At 40.2% G+C, this 23,830-nt stretch overlaps 2 protein-coding genes across 9 annotated transcripts in view; one reads left to right on the forward strand and one right to left on the reverse strand.

The window, feature by feature from the left end:
- Positions 1-16,024, reverse strand: part of PMS1 (PMS1 homolog 1, mismatch repair system component) — a 46,350-nt gene extending 30,326 nt beyond the window's left edge. For 4 of the 6 annotated variants that reach the window (XM_050711773.1, XM_035572626.2, XM_050711774.1 and 1 more), the window contains exons 1-5: positions 15,561-15,692; positions 12,947-13,100; positions 9,451-9,633; positions 7,269-7,371; positions 5,669-5,832 (exon numbers count right to left, since the gene is read on the reverse strand). In XM_050711773.1, coding sequence (XP_050567730.1) covers positions 5,669-5,832; positions 7,269-7,371; positions 9,451-9,633; positions 12,947-13,078 — 582 coding nt within the window. In that variant the 5' untranslated portion in view covers positions 13,079-13,100; positions 15,561-15,692. Of the gene's footprint in view, positions 1-5,668; positions 5,833-7,268; positions 7,372-9,450; positions 9,634-12,946; positions 13,101-15,560; positions 15,767-15,999 lie in introns of those variants that run through there. The other 2 variants (XM_035572620.2, XM_035572621.2) reach the window with 2 other exon arrangements.
- On the forward strand, positions 15,680-23,648 carry ORMDL1 (ORMDL sphingolipid biosynthesis regulator 1). 3 transcript variants are annotated; one of them, XM_035572629.2, is made up of 4 exons: positions 15,680-15,793; positions 17,931-18,111; positions 20,386-20,537; positions 22,120-23,648. In XM_035572629.2, exons 2-4 carry the CDS (start codon positions 17,938-17,940, stop codon positions 22,253-22,255), a joined length of 462 nt encoding a protein of 153 aa, XP_035428522.1. In that variant the 5' UTR covers positions 15,680-15,793; positions 17,931-17,937; the 3' UTR covers positions 22,256-23,648. The 3 variants fall into 3 exon arrangements, with proteins under 3 accessions (XP_035428522.1, XP_035428520.1, XP_035428521.1); XM_035572627.2 differs by having other exon boundaries at positions 15,766-16,141; positions 17,918-18,111; XM_035572628.2 differs by lacking the exon at positions 15,680-15,793 and adding an exon at positions 16,011-16,141.
- The last annotated feature ends 182 nt before the right edge of the window (positions 23,649-23,830 follow it).

The following is a 23,830-nucleotide window of genomic DNA, read 5'->3' on the forward strand; positions in this document are numbered from 1 at the left end:
ATGGAAGAAAAGACTGAACTGTATTCCAGGTCAGCATGAAAACACTTTGGCTGCAAAGCACTGCAGATTCTTAATCGTAATTCCCCTTTATATTTTAAAACATAGATTAGGGAAGGAGTCAATTTATCATCATTACATTAAAAGGAGTAGCCTTTCCAACTCACGAAAGAGCTTGAGTGCTGCTGTTTCTGCTCAACGTAGATTTCTTTTCAACATGCAGCTACGACAGTTTGGAAGCACAGTGAATGAATCTGAAGTGCAAAACCGTTATTAAAAATGGTGAATTTACCCTAATGCACGATTCTGGATATTCCATCCCTAAATATATATATATATATATATTTATTTATTTATATATATATAAGACCAGTTACTATATATTTATACTAATATATTTATACTTATATATTATATACTTATATATTATACTATATATTTATACTAAATATATATATATATATATATATTTATTTATATATATATAAGACCAGTTACTACAGAAAGCAAACTGTTGTTGGACTAATGGATACAGACTGGGGGTGGTCAAGGCTGTCCTGTAAGAGGAGACTAATTGTAAAGAAAAAAATTGAGAGTATAGCAGAGAATAACATGGCATTTCTTCACAAAGAACTGGAATGGTAAGTATCTGCAACCCAAATCAGGCATCACATACATGCCAAAAAAGGCTGTTTCCAAATCTTACGTAAAGCTGATTTAAATCATTAAGAAGCATCTCCCCACATGGCACACGCTTCAACTCATCACCCGATGGCATCCTTCAGTTTAAGGCCAAGCACAGCCACAAAAGGGGTCCGGGTAAGAGTAACAGCCACCATTACAAGGGCTATGAAGGGGACCACTGGCACCCAGGAGGTCTGAGCCACGTTCCCCTCACAGAACGAGCAGAGAACAGCTGGGGGACACAGCTGGAGCGGAGCTGAGGTTCAACCTGATGGCATACCGGGGCATTTCTCGAACATCACTAGCTTCTGAGACTGTCATGGGCTACTGATGCCATGCAGTAAAGAGCACAAAAGCTGTTGTTGCGGGGCAGAGCCCTGCGGCACCTACCGTGAAATGCAGCCCGAGCCCCTGGGCGGCCAGAAGATGGCATCTTGGGCTGAAGGATTTGACATGGTTGAAGCGGTAGCTGACTCTGGAATGTTCTTCGCACGCCTTCAGATAATGTTAACTTTAAATAAACTTGCTGAATACTCATGTAAATTATTTCCATTTGGCTGTCTCATTATTCAATATGCTTTCAAGGAACATGGTGATGAAAGAAGAAAAATACCTCTTTCTAACATAACCATACTGGCAAGAGGATCAACATTATCAGTATTCAAAGAATGTCTTGGCAGGATAAACCTTCATAAAAAGAAGGAGCACTAGCTAATCCAAGTTGTCAAAATAGCAATAGTACTTCAAGGGTTGATCTGCAAAGTGATTCATTATTTACTGCTAATGCAAACAAAACACTCCGAGCAGAAACAGCAACCATTTCCTATCAGGAATTCACTGACAAAGAGTACACAATAAATAAACCCTGGGAGAATCGATAAAAGGAGATCTATTTTTCTTGCTAGAAAACAACTCAAAGGCAGGAAGAGCATCGCTCTTCACAGAAAACAAACCAGACATTTAATGGATATATTTTCATTTGTACTAACATGGATATGAAGTGTGGCACAACAGCAAGAAAATAAATCTAGAAATTTCACTCAGAAGCATAAGATGAACACCATTAAAATCAATGTAGTGGAAATACAGCATGCAATGTATTGTTGATCCTAAAAATGTATATACATTCAACAGCTCAATAAGAAGCCTGATTTTCCAAAATGGATTTCTTCTAGATTCATTCAGACAACCATTTTCAGATGCCTAACTTCAGACCCGTTAATGAAACTTTCAGCCTCATTACATTACATATTCTTCCTCAGTATAGTGAGAGCTATACTTTCTTCCATTCTCCTTTCATTTCTTATAAAATACAGGACTTTAAGAAGGATTATGTTAAAATATACTGCTTTTGTTACTTATTTTCAAGATCTTTTAAAAACACTTGTTGTACTACCCTTTCTACGTTTTTTAACCCATCTTTCCTCATCTCCTTCTGCAGTACCTCATCTCTGCTACCTTCTTGCTCTTTTAAGCCTTGGAACCTGATCTTACTCCTGACATGTATCATCTTCTATTGCAGCAGAAAGTATTGGCGCAGCCTCAAGAATTTGGGATTCTAGGAACTTGTTTGAATAATTGAACATACAATTTTTTTCAAGTAATATATAATCCACGAGCTCCATGAAAAATAAAGCTATTCTAAGAAGTTGATACCTGGTACGTGTCAAACAAATACAACAGCCACCAAAAAAAAAAAAAAAAAAAAAAAGACAACCTGATTCAGTAGAGTATTATCCTAACACACACATCCTGTAGGATTGCTATAGGATATGCATCTTCTGATCTGAATTAGGAATTGTAATGACAACAATATTTAGCATCTGAAGGAAAATGAATTAAAATTCATATTCTGTGATGTCATGGTACAAACAAATGCATGTAGACTTGTTGAAAGTAGTTATGCACTGGAATTACACAATTCCAAATTTCTGAAAATGCATGGTGCAATAGGCAATTTTTATTTTGCAAGGAATTATAGCAGTAGACACACAGGAATATACATTCAAAGAGTTGTTTGTTTTAAATAGTTTGAAAATCATTTTAAAGCAGTTTTGAAAATTATTTTGAAGCAGTTTTAAAGCACAGACAGACTACACTTTCTATATGATTTCTTTGGCCTTTGATATTTCCAGCTCAGCAATAGCTACTGAGCGACCTCTTGTGCTGAAAAATGTCTGAGCAGTTTTTTTTTTTTTTACTAGTTTTCATTTTAAATAAATTAAATTAATGTAAGGCCAGCAGTGCAAAATGAAGAGCCCAAAAAATCAGCACCACTTTTGCCATTACAGTGAATACATACTGCCTGCAGATAGCATTTGTACTGATTTACTTTACCAAATAAGCCTACCCAAACATGGTATTGAAGTATTTACTTCTGAAGCAGAGAGGATAGGCTGCCTTCACATATTCCCAGCAACTGGAAACCAAGTGGTTTGGAACATGGATGCATCACTTCCTAAGCTACGTTGAGACTACTGCCTGAAATGAGCTTCAAGTAGCCATTAAACATTTTTTCAACTACTGCTACCCTCCCATGGCGAAGAACGTAGTGACAACTAAAGCAATTCTCTTGTCTCTTCCTTTCTTTTTATATCAGAGACTCATGCCAAACCATGTAATATCCTCTATTCCTAAGACTATTGGTCTGCAGAAGTATCACACATGCCGTTAGATAATGACCCTTCATAATTCTATTTTTTTTTTGTTTACATGATCACAATGACCATCAGTTCCCATAACATACACATCCTGATCACTGCTTTCCCTCCCTCAAAGTTTTTTTTCTCCAGCTTGCTGTTTTCCCACACTTTGAAGTACAATTTCATGATCAGAAAACATTTCACTGTCAGAAAATGTCTGTATGTGTACAGAGTTAACCTGGTGACAAAATATCCCTAAAAAGCATTTCCCAACCATTACCTCCAACAAAACCAAAACAGTTTACAGGACAGCAGTTGCATTCCTTCTCGTCCATCAGCAAAAGGACAGGTTGGTAGAACAGAGCCATTTACATCTTCATGCATTTCTTTCAGCTTTAACCGGGTTTTAGATACCACAAAGAACTTAACAGTGATGTTGCAAAATGAGATCATGAAGTCCACTAATCACTGAAAGAACCATACTATTGGGTCCTTCCATAAATTTTCAAAGCTAACAGCTTGCGGGAATCTATGTTGCCTGAGCACAGCCAACATCAAAAACATGCAATGCTTACTATCTCAACATTTTTGTTGTTAAGTACCATGAAAGAGACATGTGACCAACCTGCACATTATTGTCATTGAAATATAATAGACATTAAAAAAAAAAAGATACGTAATAGCCTAATCAAGGGGGATGAAATCAAAATGCCATAGAAATCATTTGCAGCCTGTCAGTAGCAATCTCACTGCTGCTCTGCTTCTCATTTTTCCACTCCTCAAACATCACTGCTTCCTTACCCAAGAGAGTCATTCCTATGCCTTTCTGCCAACATCCACAGGCATCAATAGGAATTTCCAAACAGACTGGATCACACAAACTCTGAAAGTAACCATGCAATAGATGTCTAGTTCAGCAAGGTCAGCTGAGCAACCATGCTCTATACAGTACGCAAGGCATTTCCCAACACAGTATATCAAACTTAGGATCTGTAATAGAAGATAACAAGCTACAGTTGCCCCACAGGGGAAAAAAAGGTCAACAGAAGGTACTTTTGATGTACTGTACTAAGCCCTTGCAGTAACCAAGGACCATAAATATAAGCCCCAGCTTAACCACAGAAGAATTATACCACATCCATCAGAGAGGGCAAAAACCAAGCCACCAATTAAATATTAGTTTTATTAACCAACATTTAAGACCAATACTGTGAAGCACTGCTAGATACATCAGCGAGCTTAACACAATTTATGAAGTAAAAAATCCTGAGGTGTCTCTGGTTTCAAGCTTTCCATAGTCTCAATGAAATAGCACTGAACTCAGCTTTGGAATACTAATTCTGTAGCCACAGGGCTAGCTTTTTGTTTTTCACAAGATATACACTTTGATATTTAGAAATACGTACCTAAATATTATCAAAGCATGTTATACAACTCCAGAAACAGATGGACAATCTGTTGTCTTTTCAAGAAAGCACAGCGTAATTCACAATTTCCCCTGAAAGGGAACTCCAGTGTGAATGTTTGGTTGACAACAAGTAACTGATCCAAACCAATCAACAAACAAGGTCAACAAACAGAAGTTTAGAATAGAAAAATTGCTGAGGGGTCTGGCCACGAGATGTCACTCTCAACTTTGTGGCAACTTGGGAATTCATCAGTGTAACTTCCCTCTGGTGTGTCAAAAGCAGGAGCACAGCCAGTAAAATTAGCTATGGGAAATTGAGGTCAGGTAAAGGAGAAATGCTTGAGGTGTCACTTCTGTAGCTGTGTGTTCAAATTACTGTTCAGTAACCTGTGAAGTCAAAATAGCCTCCAAGAAGCCTCTCAATTTGTTCTCTCAATTTCAAACAACAAACTCAACTAAAGCTTGTTGTTACAACACGTTACTCTTACACCAATGCAGCAAGCTGTTTTGAAATATTTAACTTTTTTAAATAAAACCATCGTTATGCACTGAGCTCTTATGACTTAGCACACAGCAAGCTACTTGTATGTGCTAGGTTAACACTTGACTGGGCCTTTTGTCATTGTAAGATCCGAGCTCTTTGTTCAGCGAACACCAGCTAAAAATAATGTCTATACTTCATACATCTATCCAAGATATCTGTTGGAGCAGACCAAAAGGCAGATCTGAGCCTGCGTTTTACAAGTTTAAGATTGAAATCTGTAACCATCGTAAAACATACATATATACAACGAAGAAAGAAGTGGAAGCCCAAAAGGAACCTATGATGAAAGAAAATTCCTAGGAATGAAAGATGTTATGTAACTATTTGATAAACTTCTTAAATTCCTCAGAAACCGAGCCTTAACATAGCTGACATAGAAAAAGTCATTAGTACCTTATTATGTGTAAAGATTATCCTCAGGTCTGGTTTTATGATGCCATATGCTATCAGAAGATCTTGGATTTTTTTCAGTTCTTCCTTACATTTTCTATTTGTTGAGTAGAACTGTTTTCTTACAGGAAGGTTCTTAAACAACTTGAGGACTGTCACTGTTGTACCTGCAAGCAGGTGATAAAAAACAAAACAAGCAGAAGTTACACTGAGTAAACAACTTTTTTTTTTTTCCACTTGAAGAGGACTGTATGTATGCCACTGCATACAAATAACTCCTAGTAACACTAGATTATCAGCTCGAGGAGAAGAAATATACCAAGTTAGCAGTCATCTCACCAAAGTAAGTGCCAACAGACTTCACAAGCTTTGCCTCCTCTAAGGTACCTCTGCTCAAGGCGCAGTACCTGACAAAAAGAGGGTTATCAATCTACCAATACAACCATAAAAATTCCTAGTTGCAAAGTTAGATAAATGCCACAGAATTCATTTTTCAACAGCAATCGTTTCACAATTTTGACAAAACACACAGCAACGCAACTTACAGGCTCCAGACCAGGATTTCTGGCTGTGGAAAACACTGCAGCCTAAATCCTAAAAAGATTCCCTGGTTAAAATTAGCTCTCTGAGATGCAGAATTTTCAGATTCAGGCCTTTGTTTGGGATTTGTCCATTGACTAGCCCTAGGCAACTGCTTCTGACTTAACGGCTCCCTGCTGCCAGTCAGCAGACTGACAAGGAAGAGACAGGTCTGGCAGCCAGGCTCCACTCTGGGTGTACAAGGCACTCCATGCTTCAGGGGGGAAGAATACTGACAGGCAGCTTCTGTGGCTCAGCTGGGATGTACTGAGGGTGAGAACAGAGGTACCTTTACAGACAGGCAGCAACTGCTTCCTCAGAAGCCCACCTTAGTCATAAGAAAGGAGCAAACAGCATCTCTTCTGGGAACACAGACCTGCTGGAATGTGTATGTGAGGAGACAATGCTGTCTTTAACAGTCCTCACCGGGCAACAATTAGCTGAACAGAGCTAACAGAAGAACAAATGCTACCCCAAATCCACACCAAGTCTGAACCACCAAGGCCACCTCTGAGGTGAGGGCAACCTTTATCTTTCGCACAAACATGCACAAGGATTTCTATGACATGCCCTTCCCTGCAGGTTAGAAATAATTGAGGCTTTGCTTGGTTGGTCCTACAGCCACGCTGCTTCCGGCTACTCCCTCATGCACAGGACGGCAACTCTTCCTCCTTTAAGCAAGGGTTTTGCAATGTACAGAAACATTATTTTTGTCCTGAACAAATCTTTCATGTATAGCCTGTGCCTGGACCTGGGGACACAGAATTTTTACAGCTTTTATTTCCACTCTGCCAGCTTGAAGAAGAGAGTCAGAGAAGGAGATGCTAGTTTATAATTGCTATCTAAGGCAACTTCCAAGACATTCTCATGAAAACAACATGTTCTTCTCAGCTGACAGACATAAGGCAAGAAAAGATTTCACACTCAACCGTCAAGTACAGAACAGACATTTCAACATCAAATAAGAGCCCCAGAGAAACATAAAATACCTGTCACAATGCAATGCTAGAGCACGGTATCCTACCTTGTCCAAGATGGGAAGGCTTTTGGGAAGTTATATGCCCACTATTATCCAAAGTATATTGAGTGCTGATACTATCAGCAGCTGTCTTTGTTGTGATCAAAACCTGTAAATAATAAAAATAAACCATGTTAATCGAGGATTCACAAAGATCAGAACGGGCTTAGATAAGCTTCGCTTTCACTCTAACCATCATGTTATTTTAGTCACCACAATTACATTTAATTAGTTTATAAAATTCTTCTCCTACAGGTGTTTCTTACAGTCACAGAAAACATTCAGCATTATCACTCAGTTTTTCCATCCATTTAAAAAAGCTTTTAAAAGCCACACATTTCTAACAGTGTTATAAAGTGTAAGGTATCCCTGGTACCTACCAGACACACTTCTCTGTCTTCTACTCTGAACAGTTCAAATGAACAACTAAATCAACCGACCATTTTGCATTTCCATCCTTCACGAGAGAAGACATACTATGACAACTACGTGAGATTACACAAACCCAACTACTATCAAACAAACAGAATATTATCTTTCCACACCCAACTGTATCTAGCAATCATGCAGTAGTATGTTTTGTAAGCTATTAAGGTAATACAACGATCATCTTTAGCAAGACCAATCGCACACTAGAAGTTCAAATAAAACTGCAACTCCCTGTGTTCAGGTATCAAGATTTTGAATGACAGAGCCACTATGCTTTAACCACCTGAGAGACAAACGTTAGCACTCCTACAGAGCTTCAGGATGTTTTGGTTTATTTTTGTTTCTCGTACAAATCATTCTGAGTTCAGCCATGCCTCTGGAAAGAAAAACCAGTAATTGATTAATTGGAAATGACAATATTACAGACATGGTTAAGGGCCAATAGTAAAGTACCTCTGAACTGAAACTTCAGGGGGCAGTTTGGGTAGGCCAAACGCAATTAAAACCAAGAGCATTTAATTAACGTAATTACTGATCCGTGGATTAAAGAAATACCTATTAAAGTATTTAATACAGTCAGACCAACTCCCATCTCTTACGAAATGCAACCTGGAGCTGCTTAAATGCTCAGAACAGATGGCATCCTGCTCTGACAACTTGTCTGCAGCGACTGAGGGCTGGCATCGTCTGTCAAAACACCAACGCTTCTGAAAGCATCTTTGGAAATCTCCATCCAAACACACAACCCACTCCTGCTTAGTGCAATGCGAACGTAGCCCAAGGTAGCAAGGAGTCAGGCGCTCTCACCCTCTGACACCTCTCCTGACCTTGATAGTTGACACTTCCCATCAGACACTGATACCAGAATCTTCCTGCGGGATCTAATCCTTGGGAGGCTTAGGAAAAAGAACCCCAAACTTGATCGTGGCACAGCACAAAGACAGAAAGGCAAAGCACAATGGAACACGCAGATGCTGTGCCCTTCACGTGCAGTACGAACATTTCTAAGATGGTTTTGAACTAACGTGGCTGCTTTTAGTCAACAGGTTACATCTTAAGTACACTGTCAGCGTCAGTCCTGTTAACACAAACACATGGCTCAGACTCAAGCAGGCCAGGGAGCAGGTTCCTGTTTACTCCTCAGGACAACACTAAGTTTGTGCAACTGCCATCATACACGTCAAGAAGCAACGTGGAGCCCAGCAAGATCCCATGACTGCCGATCACCTAGATAACATCAAGGCAGAAATCCTCACTGGAACTGCAGCTATGTGGGCCATCAGTGCCCTGAGTGAATCCTCCTGGCCACTATCTTCTGCTTCTTATTTTGATGTACCTTAACGCAAGTAGAAAACTCAGCCATACTCTTAGACTTTACATTTTCTGTTAATGCTACAAAGGGCAAACCAGTGTTTTAAGCAATCACGTATCTATCTATACCCTGACACAAAAGAAAAGGACAAAGAAACATTAAACGATCCATCCCTGCTCCATTCTGGCTGAGGAAAATAAATGTGGCACTGGTGTAATCAGTATGACAGAATGGCAGGAGTGACACTAACAAGAAATCCATGTTGCTTCCTAACCTTATGACACGACTTCCGGGGTAGAGAAAGGCAGCGCACACAAGCCAGACTGTTCAGAAAACAGGTTCCATGCAGGCTGCCAGAACAATTTGAACACTTTGCACTGACATTTTATTAAAGCTTTCACAGACACGCACAAATCACAGAAGTCCAGACACATAGCAACTGCTCACCTCTGATATGCAACAAATTGATCCCAGGGCTTCCCCACGAAAACCGTACGTTGTCAGCTTTTCAAGATCCTCAGAAGAGCTTATTTTTGAGGTGTAGTGTTTAATTGCCATAACTGGAACATCAGCGACCTTGACTCCATTGCCATTGTCTCTTACTTCTATTTTGTCAAACCCATAATTCTCCTCAAAAAGAAAAAAAACAGAAATTGATCACAAAGACAGACAAATGAATTAAGGCACAAAAAACCAGCTAAAAATACTGCTTCCCTCTTTTAATACTGCATCTCAATCTCTGTGATTTACCTTTATGCGTATGTGATACATATTTTACTGAAGTCTGATTTAAATACTTGTCATTTCAATAAACACCTGCATATACAGTTAAAACTCTGAAAACCAATTAGAACAGCTAAATGAAAGATGGAATTCAGATTCTGTAACATCTCAAACTCAGCCCCAGCAAACAAATGCTTCCTTCCAGCTATATCATAATCTGCATGTATAAATCACACCCAAAGAATTCACAAGCCAGGAGGTTAAAGTAATTAGAGCCGCAGGATCACTAACTAAACTTCTTTTACAGAAGCCATGTGTGGCTCTTTGAAAAGATTACGATGTGACATACAGAAAAGCACGCTGTACTGTGTGGTACATCTAGGAACCTTAAAACAGGTTTTGCTTAGGAAAAATGTCTTCAGTGAGTGGCTACCATGGTTCCAGAGCACGCTGACACTGTGCAGAGCACATGACGGGTGATCACAGAAAGCTAAACAGAACTAACTTTGTTGTTCCACCTGGACATATGCTAGAAGCAGTTAATAAAAAAAATAGGATGTACTGCCAGAGTTATTTCCCAAAGTAAAAAGTAACGCAACTCAAAACAAAAGGAAGGCATCTACAGATAATACATGTATTCACATATAACCTGCATTATGAAACATCAAAAGCCTCTGAGGTAGGCAGAGAATTATAAATATTTAGTTAATTGATATACAATAGAAACGTTGGTAGTTTTTACTTTCAATATTAATGAATATTGCTAAAGTTATCCTCAGGTGAAAAACAATCTTTTGCTTATATTTGAGTTAACCTCCTACTGGGAAGCAACATGGAAACTGAGATATACCTCAACTGGACTTAAAACACGTCAGGACATAAAAAGGGGAAATGTTCCACTCCACTGCAGTATGCAACAATGCAGGGTTTGGGTTTTGCATTTACCATGAAGAACTGCCTTCAATTCTAACACTTGCTGTTCATCTGCTTTGGAAAAAAGTGAGCAGATTTATCTTCTTCAACCTGAATCACAATGTTACTGATTGATTTTCTATTTAATTTCTAATATTATTCATTTTTACTCACGCACATTTTCTTACAATATTACAGTGTTTAATCTTTGTTTTCTGTTAACACCTTCCACTTGTGCTACATGGCCTTAATACCACGTGATGCTATGAGATAGCCGCGAGGAGCGGCTGAGGGAGCTGGGATTGTTCAGCCTGGAGAAGAGGAGGCTCAGGGGCGACCTTATCGCTCTCTATAGGTACCTTAAAGGAGGCTGTAGCGAGATGGGGGTTGGTCTATTCTCCCATGTGCCTGGTGACAGGACGAGGGGGAATGGGCTAAAGTTGCGCCAGGGGAGGTTTAGGTTGGATATTAGGAAGAACTTCTTTACTGAAAGGGTTGTTAGGCATTGGAATGGGCTGCCCAGGGAGGTGGTTGAGTCACCATCCCCGGAGGTCTTTAAAAGACGTTTAGATGTAGCCCTTAGTGATATGGTTTAGTGGAGGACTTATTAGTGTTAGGACAGAGGTTGGACTGGGTGATCTTGGAGGTCTCTTCCAACCTAGACGATTCTGTGATTCTGAGATGTTTATGCTATTCTAACAGACCACTGATGCCAAGACATGTGGTTCAGCTCCCTCCTCTTTTACTCACGACTACGTGGTCCCATCTCTACTTCAGCTATGACTCTCTGAAGATCAATTCAGCTCATTAAACTGGCACAACACAGTCCACCTTTCTTGCAGGTCTTTTGCATTAACAAGATGAACCAATCGTGAGAGGCAGAAAGGTCTAGCAATATCAAGCACAGGGTTTTAGGTCCTTGCTTTTCCGGTGCCTAGATGGATCAGCTGTGTAGTATAACCTCTCATCCTGAGCTACGCTTCCGCTGAGAGCGATCTAAGTATTAGAGCTCCCACTTCTCACGCTGGAGAAAAAGGAACAGAAACAAGCGCCTGCCTTTTACAACAGCCATTTCATGTAACAGTAGCAAACCTGTAGCTAAGATCCATACTTTCTGAATCCCACTTCTGCTCCAAATACTAACATAGGCTGTTGCTCATCTTCTCTGTTTAATTACAACACATGGGTGTAAATCAGACTTTAAAGATCAGTCTCAAATTCCTGTTGCTAGAGCTCAGTCAGTGAAATTGATAAGACTGATGCCTGTGGAGTCTCTGCACTCATACACAAGCAATTATATTGCTTCATCAACAGTTTTTAGCATACTTTAACCTGAACCCAGGGCATCTTGTCAAAAATAAAACCATTGCTCTACATATGCTTACTGCACAGTCATGCTACTGAGGCAGTTGACCCTGCTGCTCACAAGGCAAGCTCCAGCGTGTTTGTCTTTCTAATAGCAACAGAGCTGAGGTTCAAATTAATAAGTAGATAACACGTAACATCTTGGCCACAGTTCAGTTTTTGATTAAATGACTAAGTTTATATTGTAATGAAAGCAATATCACGTTATCTAGAGCTACAGTGCAAGCTGATGTGTTCCCCAGTCTTGTGTAAAAGCTAGCTGACACACCATGCAAAGACAACACCACCTATTGGAGTTTGGTCGGCCAAGAAGTCAACAAGAATAAAACCCCAGCCAAAGCTTCCTGCTTCAGCTTGCCACTGCAATGGCTTCTACCTGCAAACCATCTCACCCGCAGGTTACCTCCTGCCTATCCGTAAAAAAAAAAAAAAGCCACTTCTGTCTTTGTTGACTAAGCAGCAGCCACAGTAGTCATGTTGCTTAGGGAGCTTGTAGTAATTGATACTACAGAAAGACCTAACATGGACATCAACCTTTTCCACAGCTTCCACCTTCACCTTCCTGCCAATACTTTATAAGGAGAACTCAGTGAGCCCGTCTAGCAGTGAAACTCAAGTCCAACATCTTTTAAAACAAGCTATTAGTCAGAAAAAATAATTTATGAGTAAGAAAAGAAGCATTAAATAACCTGGCAATTCTTCTCAAGACACACTCAGCAGCACAAATATAACTTGTCGTTTCAGTGGGACCTCTGAACATTAAGGGAAAATGATTTGGAACCATTTTTATTTGAGGGTAAAATATATACTTAAACACAGTTATTAATACCCTCCCACCACCAAAACTATGATAGCCTAAAAAAATACACTGACAGTGGAACAACCTTCCCACCATCTTATTTTATGTATAATTACCTGCAAGCATACAAGAAAGAGGACTTACCAGTTTAACATCAATACTTGTGGCACTGGCATCCAAGGAATTTTCTATCAGCTCCTTCACCACGCTGACAACAGATGTAATCACCTGAGAGCTTGAAAGGAGACGAACAGTTTCTGCCGGGAGCTGTTTCATAGTGGAATTAGAATCAGAGAAGCTGCGCAGAAACAAAGGAGAAATAGAATATAAAAGACACATTACAAATCTGCATTTCTAAATAATTGTTTTACAGTGACTTTTAAATGTAAGTAACATGTAACATCACAGCTAAGGAGTAAAATTTTCAAGACACACTAGGACACAGCTTTCTCTCCAGTCAGCGAGTTTGACTTGTGGAAGAAACAGTACACAGAGGTCTAGACTAGAAAATGTTATTTTAAGCAGACTTAACTTCTACCAAAAAGCAAAACAAAAAAAACCCAAACACTTAAAGAATTCAGAGATGTAGTGAGGAAAACAGTATACTATCTCGCATCTATAAAGTCACCTCCTCTAAATTACCATAACATGATTTTGATCTTGCAATTATAACAGAAAAGACATTACATGGTAACCTGGAGTGCTATCATAAATGTCTTCAGATAGCGTATCTACCTAGCACCACATCTAATTCTACTGCTAATGACAAAAACTAAAAATTTTGAAACTTTACCATTTTTTTCTGAACTTTTTGTATATTTTTTCCCTGCATTTGTAATTTCTGAGTTCAGTGCTGCTGACTGCGTTCTGCATATGATTCCCAGTAGCCAAAAATTCAAGGAAGAAACATGACCTGAAAATAACTTCTTTGAATCTGGTGAGGGCAGCACAGTGGTGCTGAGAAAAGTTGTATTCATTGGCATTATGATCTACTGTCAGTAATAAGGAAAAAAAAAAAAAACAACAAAAAAAAAACCTTCTGAATTATAACCTTACTTTTCTTACTTTTCTTATCAGACTTACTATGTTCCCTCAGTCAGCTCACTTGATTTCTGGGTCTTCCATTTGAAAATAGAGATGCAGAGACAATCTACCATGAAGATTGTAAGTGGATCTGCAAGTTTTTGCATATATTGATCTTTAAGTACACAACTAGACGTAATTAACCAAGCTCCAGCTAAAATCTTTGCTGATCCTTGCAGCCTGACACAAGGAACTCAACCATAGCTTTTTTTTGTATATAAGAAAGGGGGCAGAAAGAGCATTACTAGCTCTTTGTGCCTCAAGAAGGGTTCAAGCGCTACGTCACTCTGTCTTACAAGGAACGCTGTCTGTCCACAACAGCACTCTTTACTGTGAGATGTGGAACGGCCATTATTTACACTGAAAGACAAACAAACCCACAATCCCAGTTTACTGATTGCTTCAGTCCAAGCTATCTGCTAGAGAACAGCGTGGCTGGTTCCCTGACTGCACACTCAGCATCTGTCCCGAGGATATGAGCACGTGGGGAGGAATGGAGCAAACCCAGATCTCTTCCTGACACACTGAGGACACTGGGAGGGTGTGCACAGCAAGGGACTGTGGCCAGCACCCCAGACTACCCTGCAGGGTATGTGCAGCTGATACAACAATTACAGAACACTTCTCTGCCTTGATATCCTTCTCAGAAGTGCCACTGTAAACACAAAGGACAAAACATGGTTACTTGGAAAACAAACCAAACCAAAAAAAATAACCACCAAAAAACAACGCGCAGTGTTTTGAAGAAGAAGCAGAATTAGCACTTTTCTGAGAACAGCATCAGAAGTTTTTTCTCTTTATACTTGGCATTTACATTCCAAAGAGAATTTTCCCTTTAGATGTGGTTAAAAGATCTGACAAATCATTTTTCCACCAAACAAACTGAGAAAGGAAAGGCACATGGGAAGATATGTGTTAAAGACTGACCAATTGTTTACATGCATTCAGAAAGGTAGGTTTCACACATCATATAGGACTTCTGTGTCAAGTGTTTTATGCCTTACTAATAACAAGTGCCAGATTGGAGCTGAGTATCTTTATTAAAAAACATTGACTAAGATGAGGGAGGATCTAAGAAGAGAAATGTTGCAGATCAGAAAGACAAGTTCTCTATGAGCTGTGACTGATGCACATGCTTTGGGAGAGGAAACAGCTCTCAGCATGCCCTCCTGTTTTGCTGGACCCAAACCATGGTGCGCCAGCCCTGCCTGCTGCTCAAAGGGTGAAAACAAGCACAGTCACATCCACTCCTTGGCCGCTTGGCACCACTCCTGGGGGTTCCTCTCTGTCAGAACTAATAAAAATAAAACACGCACAGACCCAGCCAGTAGTAGGGTCCTCTGTGCTAATCTAAAAGCAAGAGGGGAGAGCACGCACACAGCACTCCACCAAACCAGAACTTTGATCTCCTGCACTGCACAATGGAATATGTTACAAAGTGCCCACAGAGAGACTAATTCAGAACACCTGTGGGAAGAAGAGTCAAAAACAAAGGTGAAATGGGGATGATGGATTCTGGGATTTGTCCGGGTTTCTAGGAGGGAAGTTCCTCTGGTACTTACTATGTACGGAAGCACATCCAACACCTTGTTATGTTTAGCACAAAAAATAATTATTTTAGCTGAAGCCCCACTACTACTACAAGCCCTCGCTGACCGGACATATCTTATCTAACCTGTGGTGAGCAGGAGGGGATAACACTGCCGTGCTTTGGGACTCCCACAGACGCGACACCCTTCTCGCTGAAGCCAGCGTGCAGCAACCAACTTGCTGCGAGGCTGCGGACAAAGCCCTGTGAGCCTCCACCTCGCGGCCGCAGCTTCACGCCTCGCAGCGCTCAGCCTCCATTTCAACGGCCGCTGCGTTCCCGTGAGCGTTCAGCTGCGAGAAGAAGAAAAGAGGAGGGCGGTGAGGAGCGAAACGCTCACCCCGAGCACCCCGCAGCAGGCCCAGCGCCCGCCCTGGCGGTGGGGGCGCTGGGCCCAGACCTAGGCCCGGACGGGAGGCGGCGTGAGGCCGGTGCCGGGCAGCTTCCCCCTTCCCCCTGCTTCCTCTCCCCTTCCCTCCCTTCTCCCCCTTCCCTGCCCTTCCCAGCCCCGCCGTGCCCCCGCTACCTGCGCGCCCGCCGCTGCCGTGGGCGGCCCCGGCTCCTCCCTCCCTTTCCTTTCCCTCCCCTCAGCCCTGCCCGGGGGCGGCCGGCCGGCCTGGCCGGCATTGCCCTGCTCGGCCCCGCGGAGCTCCCCCAGCGCCGGCAAGGTGGGGACGGGCCCGGGGGGCTCGGGGGGACAGGGGGATACGGGCCGGGAGTGCGGGGGGGTCCTTGTCCCCGCTCTGCCCCCGGTGCCCGGCCCGGGGAGGGGCCTGCGGGCGGCTGGGCTCAGAGCTGGAGGCTGAGGGGGTTTGGGGGCTTGGACCCGGAGCGCAGCGCTTCTTCCCGGGGGGCTGGGGTTAAAAGGAGGGGTTCTGTGGTCAGATGGGACGGCAGCGTAGAAGTGCCCTTTTGTCAGAGCTAGTATGTCGTATTGGCTTTGTCATCTAATGACTTCTTTGCCTTGCCGTTGGTCTCGCACCTGCTCTGCGCCCTGCGCTTGCTGCGGCGCGGCTTTTGCCCCCAGCCGTGTAGGTGGCCGGCCTCTGGCCCTCCGGGTGTACGGGCTCCAGGTCTGTCTGGGGACAGGGAACGAGCCCGCTGTGCGAGTGGGCAGGGTGGTTATTTCGTGCGCCTAAATACGCCTGGGTTCCTGTCAATAAGAAGTCACAGGGATACAGTAAACAGAGAGTATGTTCATCTGATTAAACAAGAAATGTTAAGAAAAAACTATGTCAAAATATAATAATTTCTGTCTGCATACTCGCTAACTGATGATGCTTTGTCCTAGCAAGGTGGTAACAATCTTATTTTACAAATCTCAAGTCACGTGTTCCTTGCACATGCCCCTTTTGTAATACTATGCAACAAGTGTTGATTATAATCAGCGTTGCCCCAGTTCAATTTCACGTTTGTTGCATCTATTTTTATTTTACCACCTCTGCTAATGTGTGTATTGTACATATTACAGTGCATTATGCTGTAATATGACAGATCTTACAGGGGTTTACTATACTAAACAAGTACAAGAAACAAACTTCCTAAAAAACACAAACTATTTCTGCCAGTTAAACAACTCTTTTGTATGCTGATTTAGAAGGAAGTTAAAAGCTTTCCATCACAGTCCCATAAATAAATATAGTCTTACAAGTATATTGTCTTACAAGTCATGGGAGTATGAAGTATGCGGCAACTTTTTAAAATAATGATTACAAATTTTAGTACGCCAGGCCAGGAGAGTCTCCTCCATTAACTTGTGTCAATTTCCAAAAAAATTAAAATCACAAAATTGTGCTGTATGTGTCTGTGTATGTCTGTCACTTAGAAAAATTCTGAGCCTGTTGGCTGATACCAGCCAGATAAAAACGTCAAGGTAAGAGTTCCAAAATCTGCAGAAAACTGACAAAGGGAGGAGGGAAATCTGAAATCTGCATTTTGCTGCAAAAGAGCAGGCCTAAATTAACCCTTATTCAGTCTTCCTAGCAATAGGCTGCCAGGCATTTGGTAAATGCAAATTTCCTGCATAGCCTTAACATGAGTGAGAGGTGGGGGACAATTGTTTGATATGGGAAGTAGGACAGAACTGTGGATATTGTAGTGGCAGGAGAAAGGAATTTAAAGGATAAAAATTACAAAGATTAGTGTCACTATAGGTTTGCACCTTCAGCTTCTAACAGCACAGCTTACTGTTTTTTTTAAACATCCCTGTTGTGGCAGGCCTGGTGGTGTGGGTTTTTTGTGTGTGTGCATTTTTTTAACAGTCCCCAGCAGTCTCTTCGTAGTGACTTCTGTATAAAACTTACCTGAAGATCTTGAGGTACATCTCAACTTAGGCACCATGTTCCTTCCAGACCTACTTATTTAAAACGGTCTTTTTCCTAATTCTCAACCTGCATATATATATTAGGTACCTCTATAATACAGCAGTCTTACTCTTCAAACAGTTCTGTTTTATAGGGTAAAAATGAACGTAGGAGTTGCCCACAGCGAGGTAAATCCAAACACGCGGGTGATGAACAGTCGTGGAATGTGGCTGACATATGCACTTGGAGTTGGCATGCTTCACATTGTCTTGCTCAGCATTCCTTTCTTTAGTGTCCCTGTTGCATGGACTTTAACAAATGTGATTCACAATCTGGTGAGTACCCTCTCTTCTAAGACAATTTAAAAAGTTGCTCACACGTATTTTTAGAAGCAGTTGAAGAGAAAAAAGCCTGGCTGTATGGATAATAAAATCCATCTAGCCAAAACACTTTCTCTACATGACCCATCTGCTGTTAAATGGGTTGGCACATTTTGGGAGGAGGATTGCTTTGGGTTGAAGCAGAAAAGTTATGACCTATTTCTTATGTACTAAACATATCTAAGAACTGTAAATGTAATGTATTAAAAATAATATTTTCAATTAATGTTTCTGCTTAAATCTGTTCATATTCTAAAATGTTTGATTTCAGTGCTTTAGATGATGCTTGTTCCTTGAATGGAAGAGTTTGTGTACTTTTTTTTGTTATGGTTTCTGGTCAAGCTAGATAAAATTTAGCTCTGTAACTATACATGACATTAAAAAAAGTTATATTTGAAAGTGATGGGAAAAACTGGACCTCATTGACCCATGCCCTGAAACTGATTTGTTACTCAGTGGATTGTGATTTGAAGGATGACTTCGGTATGCAAAAGCATTTGGAAGCTGAAGACCTTGAAAATCTTTCTGCCTTCTCTCCCCAGGATGCAATAATTTGGTTGTAACTATTTAAATAATGCAAATACGAATATTGGTCCTGCCAAGCTTACAGAAAAGAAGGCTGTAATGCAGCAATTTATATTGTACTTGAGATTTGCTAACACAGCTTTCAAAGGTTAGCAAAGAAGTCTTGACAAAAAGATATCTTCTTCCTTATTTAGGAAAATGGTAGTTCAACTTGAGACTGAGGTTAGGTAATATCCTCTATAATCCTGTAAAATTGTTTTTAGTTTTCCTTGAGCCTTTCATTTTAAAAAAAAAATGGTTTAATAATAGCAGGGTTGTAAGCATTAGTAGAGCATTTTGTTCATTAAATTTGACAATATCAGACATGCCTGACTTAGGAAGATACTAACAGAAGCAAAAATTACTAAGTATTTCCCAAATACCTTACTAAATTAATTCAACTAGATATAATGACAACAGGGATGAGAGCGTGCACTGGCAAGTAGTTTTCTAGTGGAACACAGAAGATGACTATAAACCGTAGTTTGGATATTTCAGCATTTACGTGGCAGTTTTTTGTTGTTATTATGTATTATTATTGAAACAAATCCTTAGATGCTTTGATAAAGATTTCTGCTAGAGGAAAACTCTTAGCTGACTTTGAAAGAAATTTTGGCGGTCCTTTGTGTAAGTATCGGTGCAAAATAAAATGTGTAGTAGGCATTTGGATGTCCAAAAAATGCCTTTTTGCTTACTAAAACTGAGATGCTTCAAACATCATGAATATTACGCAAACTAATTCTCTTCTGGTAGTAGGCCTCCAGTTAGGAGGCTGTTTCAAAAAAAGTGTAAGAAGACATGAAGTGACTTGCTCAGCTTTCACCTCCTTTACAAGAATTCAGAAAAATGTGATTTTTCCGTATAAATCTTTCTATAATTATTTTTCTGGGTCCATAAGAAATAAATGCACCTGAAAGAAAGAAAACTGAAGTCTTTGATATATTCTGATAGAGACTCTTGCTTGGAGTTGGCATACTGTTTTTGACAGAAGACAAATGTTTGCTAAAATTGGAAAGTTTATTCGTTTGTTGAAACTGGACTTTCCTATGCCAAATGAAGGGACTCAAATTTATCTTTTAGAACCAAGTAGCCGTGGCATCCCTCCATCATATAATAAAAAAGAACAATCCAGTGTGGTTCAGGAGAAATAGCAGAGATGGATAGATGGCATTCAACAGACTGCTGGTAGTCAGCTTCAAAGTATTTGAAGCTAGAGGGGGATTGAGAAAACTTTCAGAAGTTCTTGTAATATTGCCAACATTCACAGATAGATTTTTACTTAGTGCAGACTATACCTTGTAACTCAATTTGAGACCGTTAGGAAAGCAGTAATATACATTGGTAGCCCTAAACTTTTTACAGTACTTGTTTAAATTCTGTTGATGTCATGCAATCTTTGCCATCTGATGTAGAAGACGAGGCACTGGATTGCATGTCACAGACCATGGCTTTAATTCTGAATCCGCCACTAACTGCGTAACTTTGGGCAAATCATTTCTTGACTTTTCCTTGCTCTTCTGTAATTTATTTCAGGTTAGCTGCTCTTCTGGGTGAGAATTCATTTAGTCTTTTTTTTTTTTCTTTTCCACAATGCATTGAACAATGTCGCAATTATATAATACAGATAAAAGTGCCACTGTATTCACTTTTTTTTTTTCCCCTCAGGGAATGTACGTCTTCTTGCATGCAGTAAAGGGAACTCCTTTTGAAACACCTGATCAGGGGAAAGCTAGGCTACTAACACACTGGGAACAACTGGATTATGGAGTACAATTCACATCTTCAAGAAAATTCTTCACAATCTCTCCTATAATTCTGTGAGTTCTAAACTATGTTATGATGATTTGAGTCATAAAACCATGATTTCAAAAGCTTTGATTAAATGAGCTGCAATTTACATTTTAAAGCATTTCTCTCTTTTTTGCTTGTTCATATCTACATCAAAGATGTAGGGAGCATGTATTTACAGACCATATTATCAACAGCCTTCCTTCCTGCAGCTTTCAGTACTAATTCATGTACTGAAGTTGAAATTTTAAAACCCATACCATTAATAACTGTTTACAAAATTAGAAAGCTTGTGAGGAAAACTTAGTATTAACCCTCAAAGTTCTTTAAGAGATTTTGAGCTCATCGATATTGAAAAGCTAAACTAATTGCCTTTAATGCATATACATTACAGCTTTTATTAACCATTTTGGATCTTGTGAGTTATGAGGGAAGTGGCAGTGCTCACTGTATGAGGTCCATGGTATTGCATGTCAGTTGTGCTTTGTTCAGATTGTCTTGTTTACACTAGTTACGTAAATAGACTGATTGGAAACTCTACACCACCTGTCTCTGTTGACAAAAGTATGGTTGCATAACTGAAAGAAATCAGATATGTATTTTATATCCAGTCCTAAAAAGTTTTTCTGTTTTTCCTGTAAGGAAGTTGTCCACTGGCTTGGCAGGGCTGGGGGAGGCGTGAGGGAAGATACGGTATTGTGTATAGAAAGTTGTTTCACAAAGGATAGAATATGAAAAAAATACATATAACTGTTCAGATAATCCTCTCTTCAAAGATAGCTTCCTGCTTGACAGTGAGAATTTTGTATTCCTAACACTTGTATATGGTTCTCTTCGCGCACCAAGAATGTATAAGAAGCTGAATAAACGTTTCCCATTTGCTGGAAAAACAAACAAACCAACCCAAATGTGATAACCCTACTTCTGTGACTAGTTTTTGCAAAAAATAAGATGAAATTATTGGTTCAATGTGTAAAAAAGTATGTAGTGAATTGGGTTCTGGGGCACATTCCCTCACTCTTCCAGTTGAACAGGCTGTGGACTAGCTTTAAAGCAAATTGTGTTGGAAATGCATGCCAGACAGGAAGCATTTTAAGATCACCCTGCTCACAGATGTGCTTAGCAGAAATGAGTTTTGCACTGAATAATGTCAAATGCTCTGTCACTGAGTTTGCAAGGGTAGCTGAAATGCACATATTTTTGGTAACAGCTCTCGTACCATGTAATGTCTGTATTACAAATAGGGCTTGAATTACTGCAGAATAATTTACTGCAATAATTTACTATATAATTTACTGCAGAATAATTACTGCAACAGGGCTTGAAATACTGCAGAATTCAGACACTCTAACTTCAGGGGTGGGGAGAAATGCTGGAGGAAAACTCTACCTGAGAGTTGCTTTCTAGCACCTTGAGAACAATCGAAAGAAGATACTTAGTCCATAATATTATTGTATGGCGTTCTAGAACCCAAGGTGAGATACAGGAATATATCCATTGTTGGCTAGTAAAATATAACCGATTACTGAAGCACCGTTTTCAAACATGCTTTGTTGGTGTATTTGTCGACAAGGGTGTCATCAGCTAAGCTTGTTCCCTTTTCTCCTGCAGGTACTTCCTGGCAAGTTTCTACACAAAGTATGATCCAACACACTTTATTCTCAACACCACCTCTCTTCTGACAGTGCTTATCCCCAAGCTGCCACAGTTGCACGGTGTTCGAATCTTTGGCATCAACAAATACTAAGCAGAAGGTGTGATGCTGACCGACCCTGACATGGCTACTGCTTCTCGGGCAAAGGAAACAAGTAGTCTACTGTGCCGTTTGTGTAATTGTATTTGATGAGAGATGCATTTACATCTAAGATACAATTACTACTACTTAAAGTGTTGTCTGGTGTGAAAGTTGGGTTTATAAGAAGAAGCCTTCCAATACTGAAATGTGAATTGGAAACATCAAGAAGAAAGATTTCCATGAAGAACTGGGCAGGCCCAGCTCTAAAGCATAATCAACACTAAAGACTGTATGTAAAGTCTGGCTGATGCAAATAAGGAAGCTATGAATAAATGCTGAAATGGAGAGTGATGTTTCACAGATGCCCAATCAGCCATGACATAAGTGATAATCTACTAAATAAATCCTGAATTTTTCCATTGAAAGGACAGGTGGGGCTACCAGTATAGGATAGTTAAAAGTAGCTGGTTACTGCTGTATGGATTGTAGATGGGTGTTTGTTACTGCATTGTGAAAGTTTGTCTCACAGTAAATACTGTGACAGTTGGTATAAAGTGGTGGTATAATTCATGCCTTATCTGTTCTTGTGATTTTTGTCACAAAGACCGAAGAAAGTCTTTAACTGTCAGCTCAGGGGATTTCTGCATCAACTTGGTAGCTCGGTTTATGTATGCTTTTGCAAGTTGTCACTCTTGTGTTTATTTCATTTTGCTTACCAAAACATTGATTTGTCTATGTGTAAATGGGACATCCTGAGAAACTGAAATGTCTTTTAAGGTGTAGCTTTTTGACTGCTTTCTCTGATACTTGACTGCTGGATTATTTTTCAGTAGCTGAGAGGCCTGTAACAGTGGGGGAAAGGGTTGCTGTTGTTACAGGAGAAGGAGCTTCACTATAGAACAATATCAGAATATTAAGAGAAACTGTGTAGATTGTAAGTTAGAATAGAAGTGGAACTAGAAATAGGTGAATTGACAGATTACATGGCCTAACAGTATGCTTTTGCAGAAAAGGATATAAATAATTTGCACGTCTTGGAAAGGTGCAGGAATACTGCATTTTAGGGGTACCGTGTAGTATTGAGTAATCTTGTATATAATCAACTCTGGAACTAGAATGAAGGAGGTACAGCTAGAGCTCTAAGTGCTTATTTCTGTATCCTAGCCAAAAGGATTTTTAAGTATACCATGTGGCTTCCAGACAAAAACAGCTCAAGATTTGACAGAAGACTATTTAAGCCTTGATTTAAATTTTGGTTGCAATGACAGCCAGTGCGGAGGAGGACAAAAAAAGCCCAGTGGTATATTTCTTTTCTTGCTAAGAGAATGTTCTAGCAATGTGTTATAAAAGATGTTGTATAAAAAAAAAAAGTCATTGGAAGTAAATAATCTTATTTGTGCAAAAAGTGGTTAACTGGCTACTTTTAAAATAACATTCATCACCACATTACACTAGCCCCTCAAAAATGTTACTGAAAATCCCTGTTTTGTGCAAAAGTGCCCACGACTTGAGGACATGGACTGGATTACCAACGCAGCGTGACGGCGGCTGGTGGCACTTAGTGGCGAAACTGCAGATTGGACAGAA

The sequence above is a fragment of the Cygnus atratus genome, chromosome 6 (genome assembly GCF_013377495.2).
Source record: "Cygnus atratus isolate AKBS03 ecotype Queensland, Australia chromosome 6, CAtr_DNAZoo_HiC_assembly, whole genome shotgun sequence".
Classification (NCBI taxonomy): domain Eukaryota; kingdom Metazoa; phylum Chordata; class Aves; order Anseriformes; family Anatidae; genus Cygnus; species Cygnus atratus.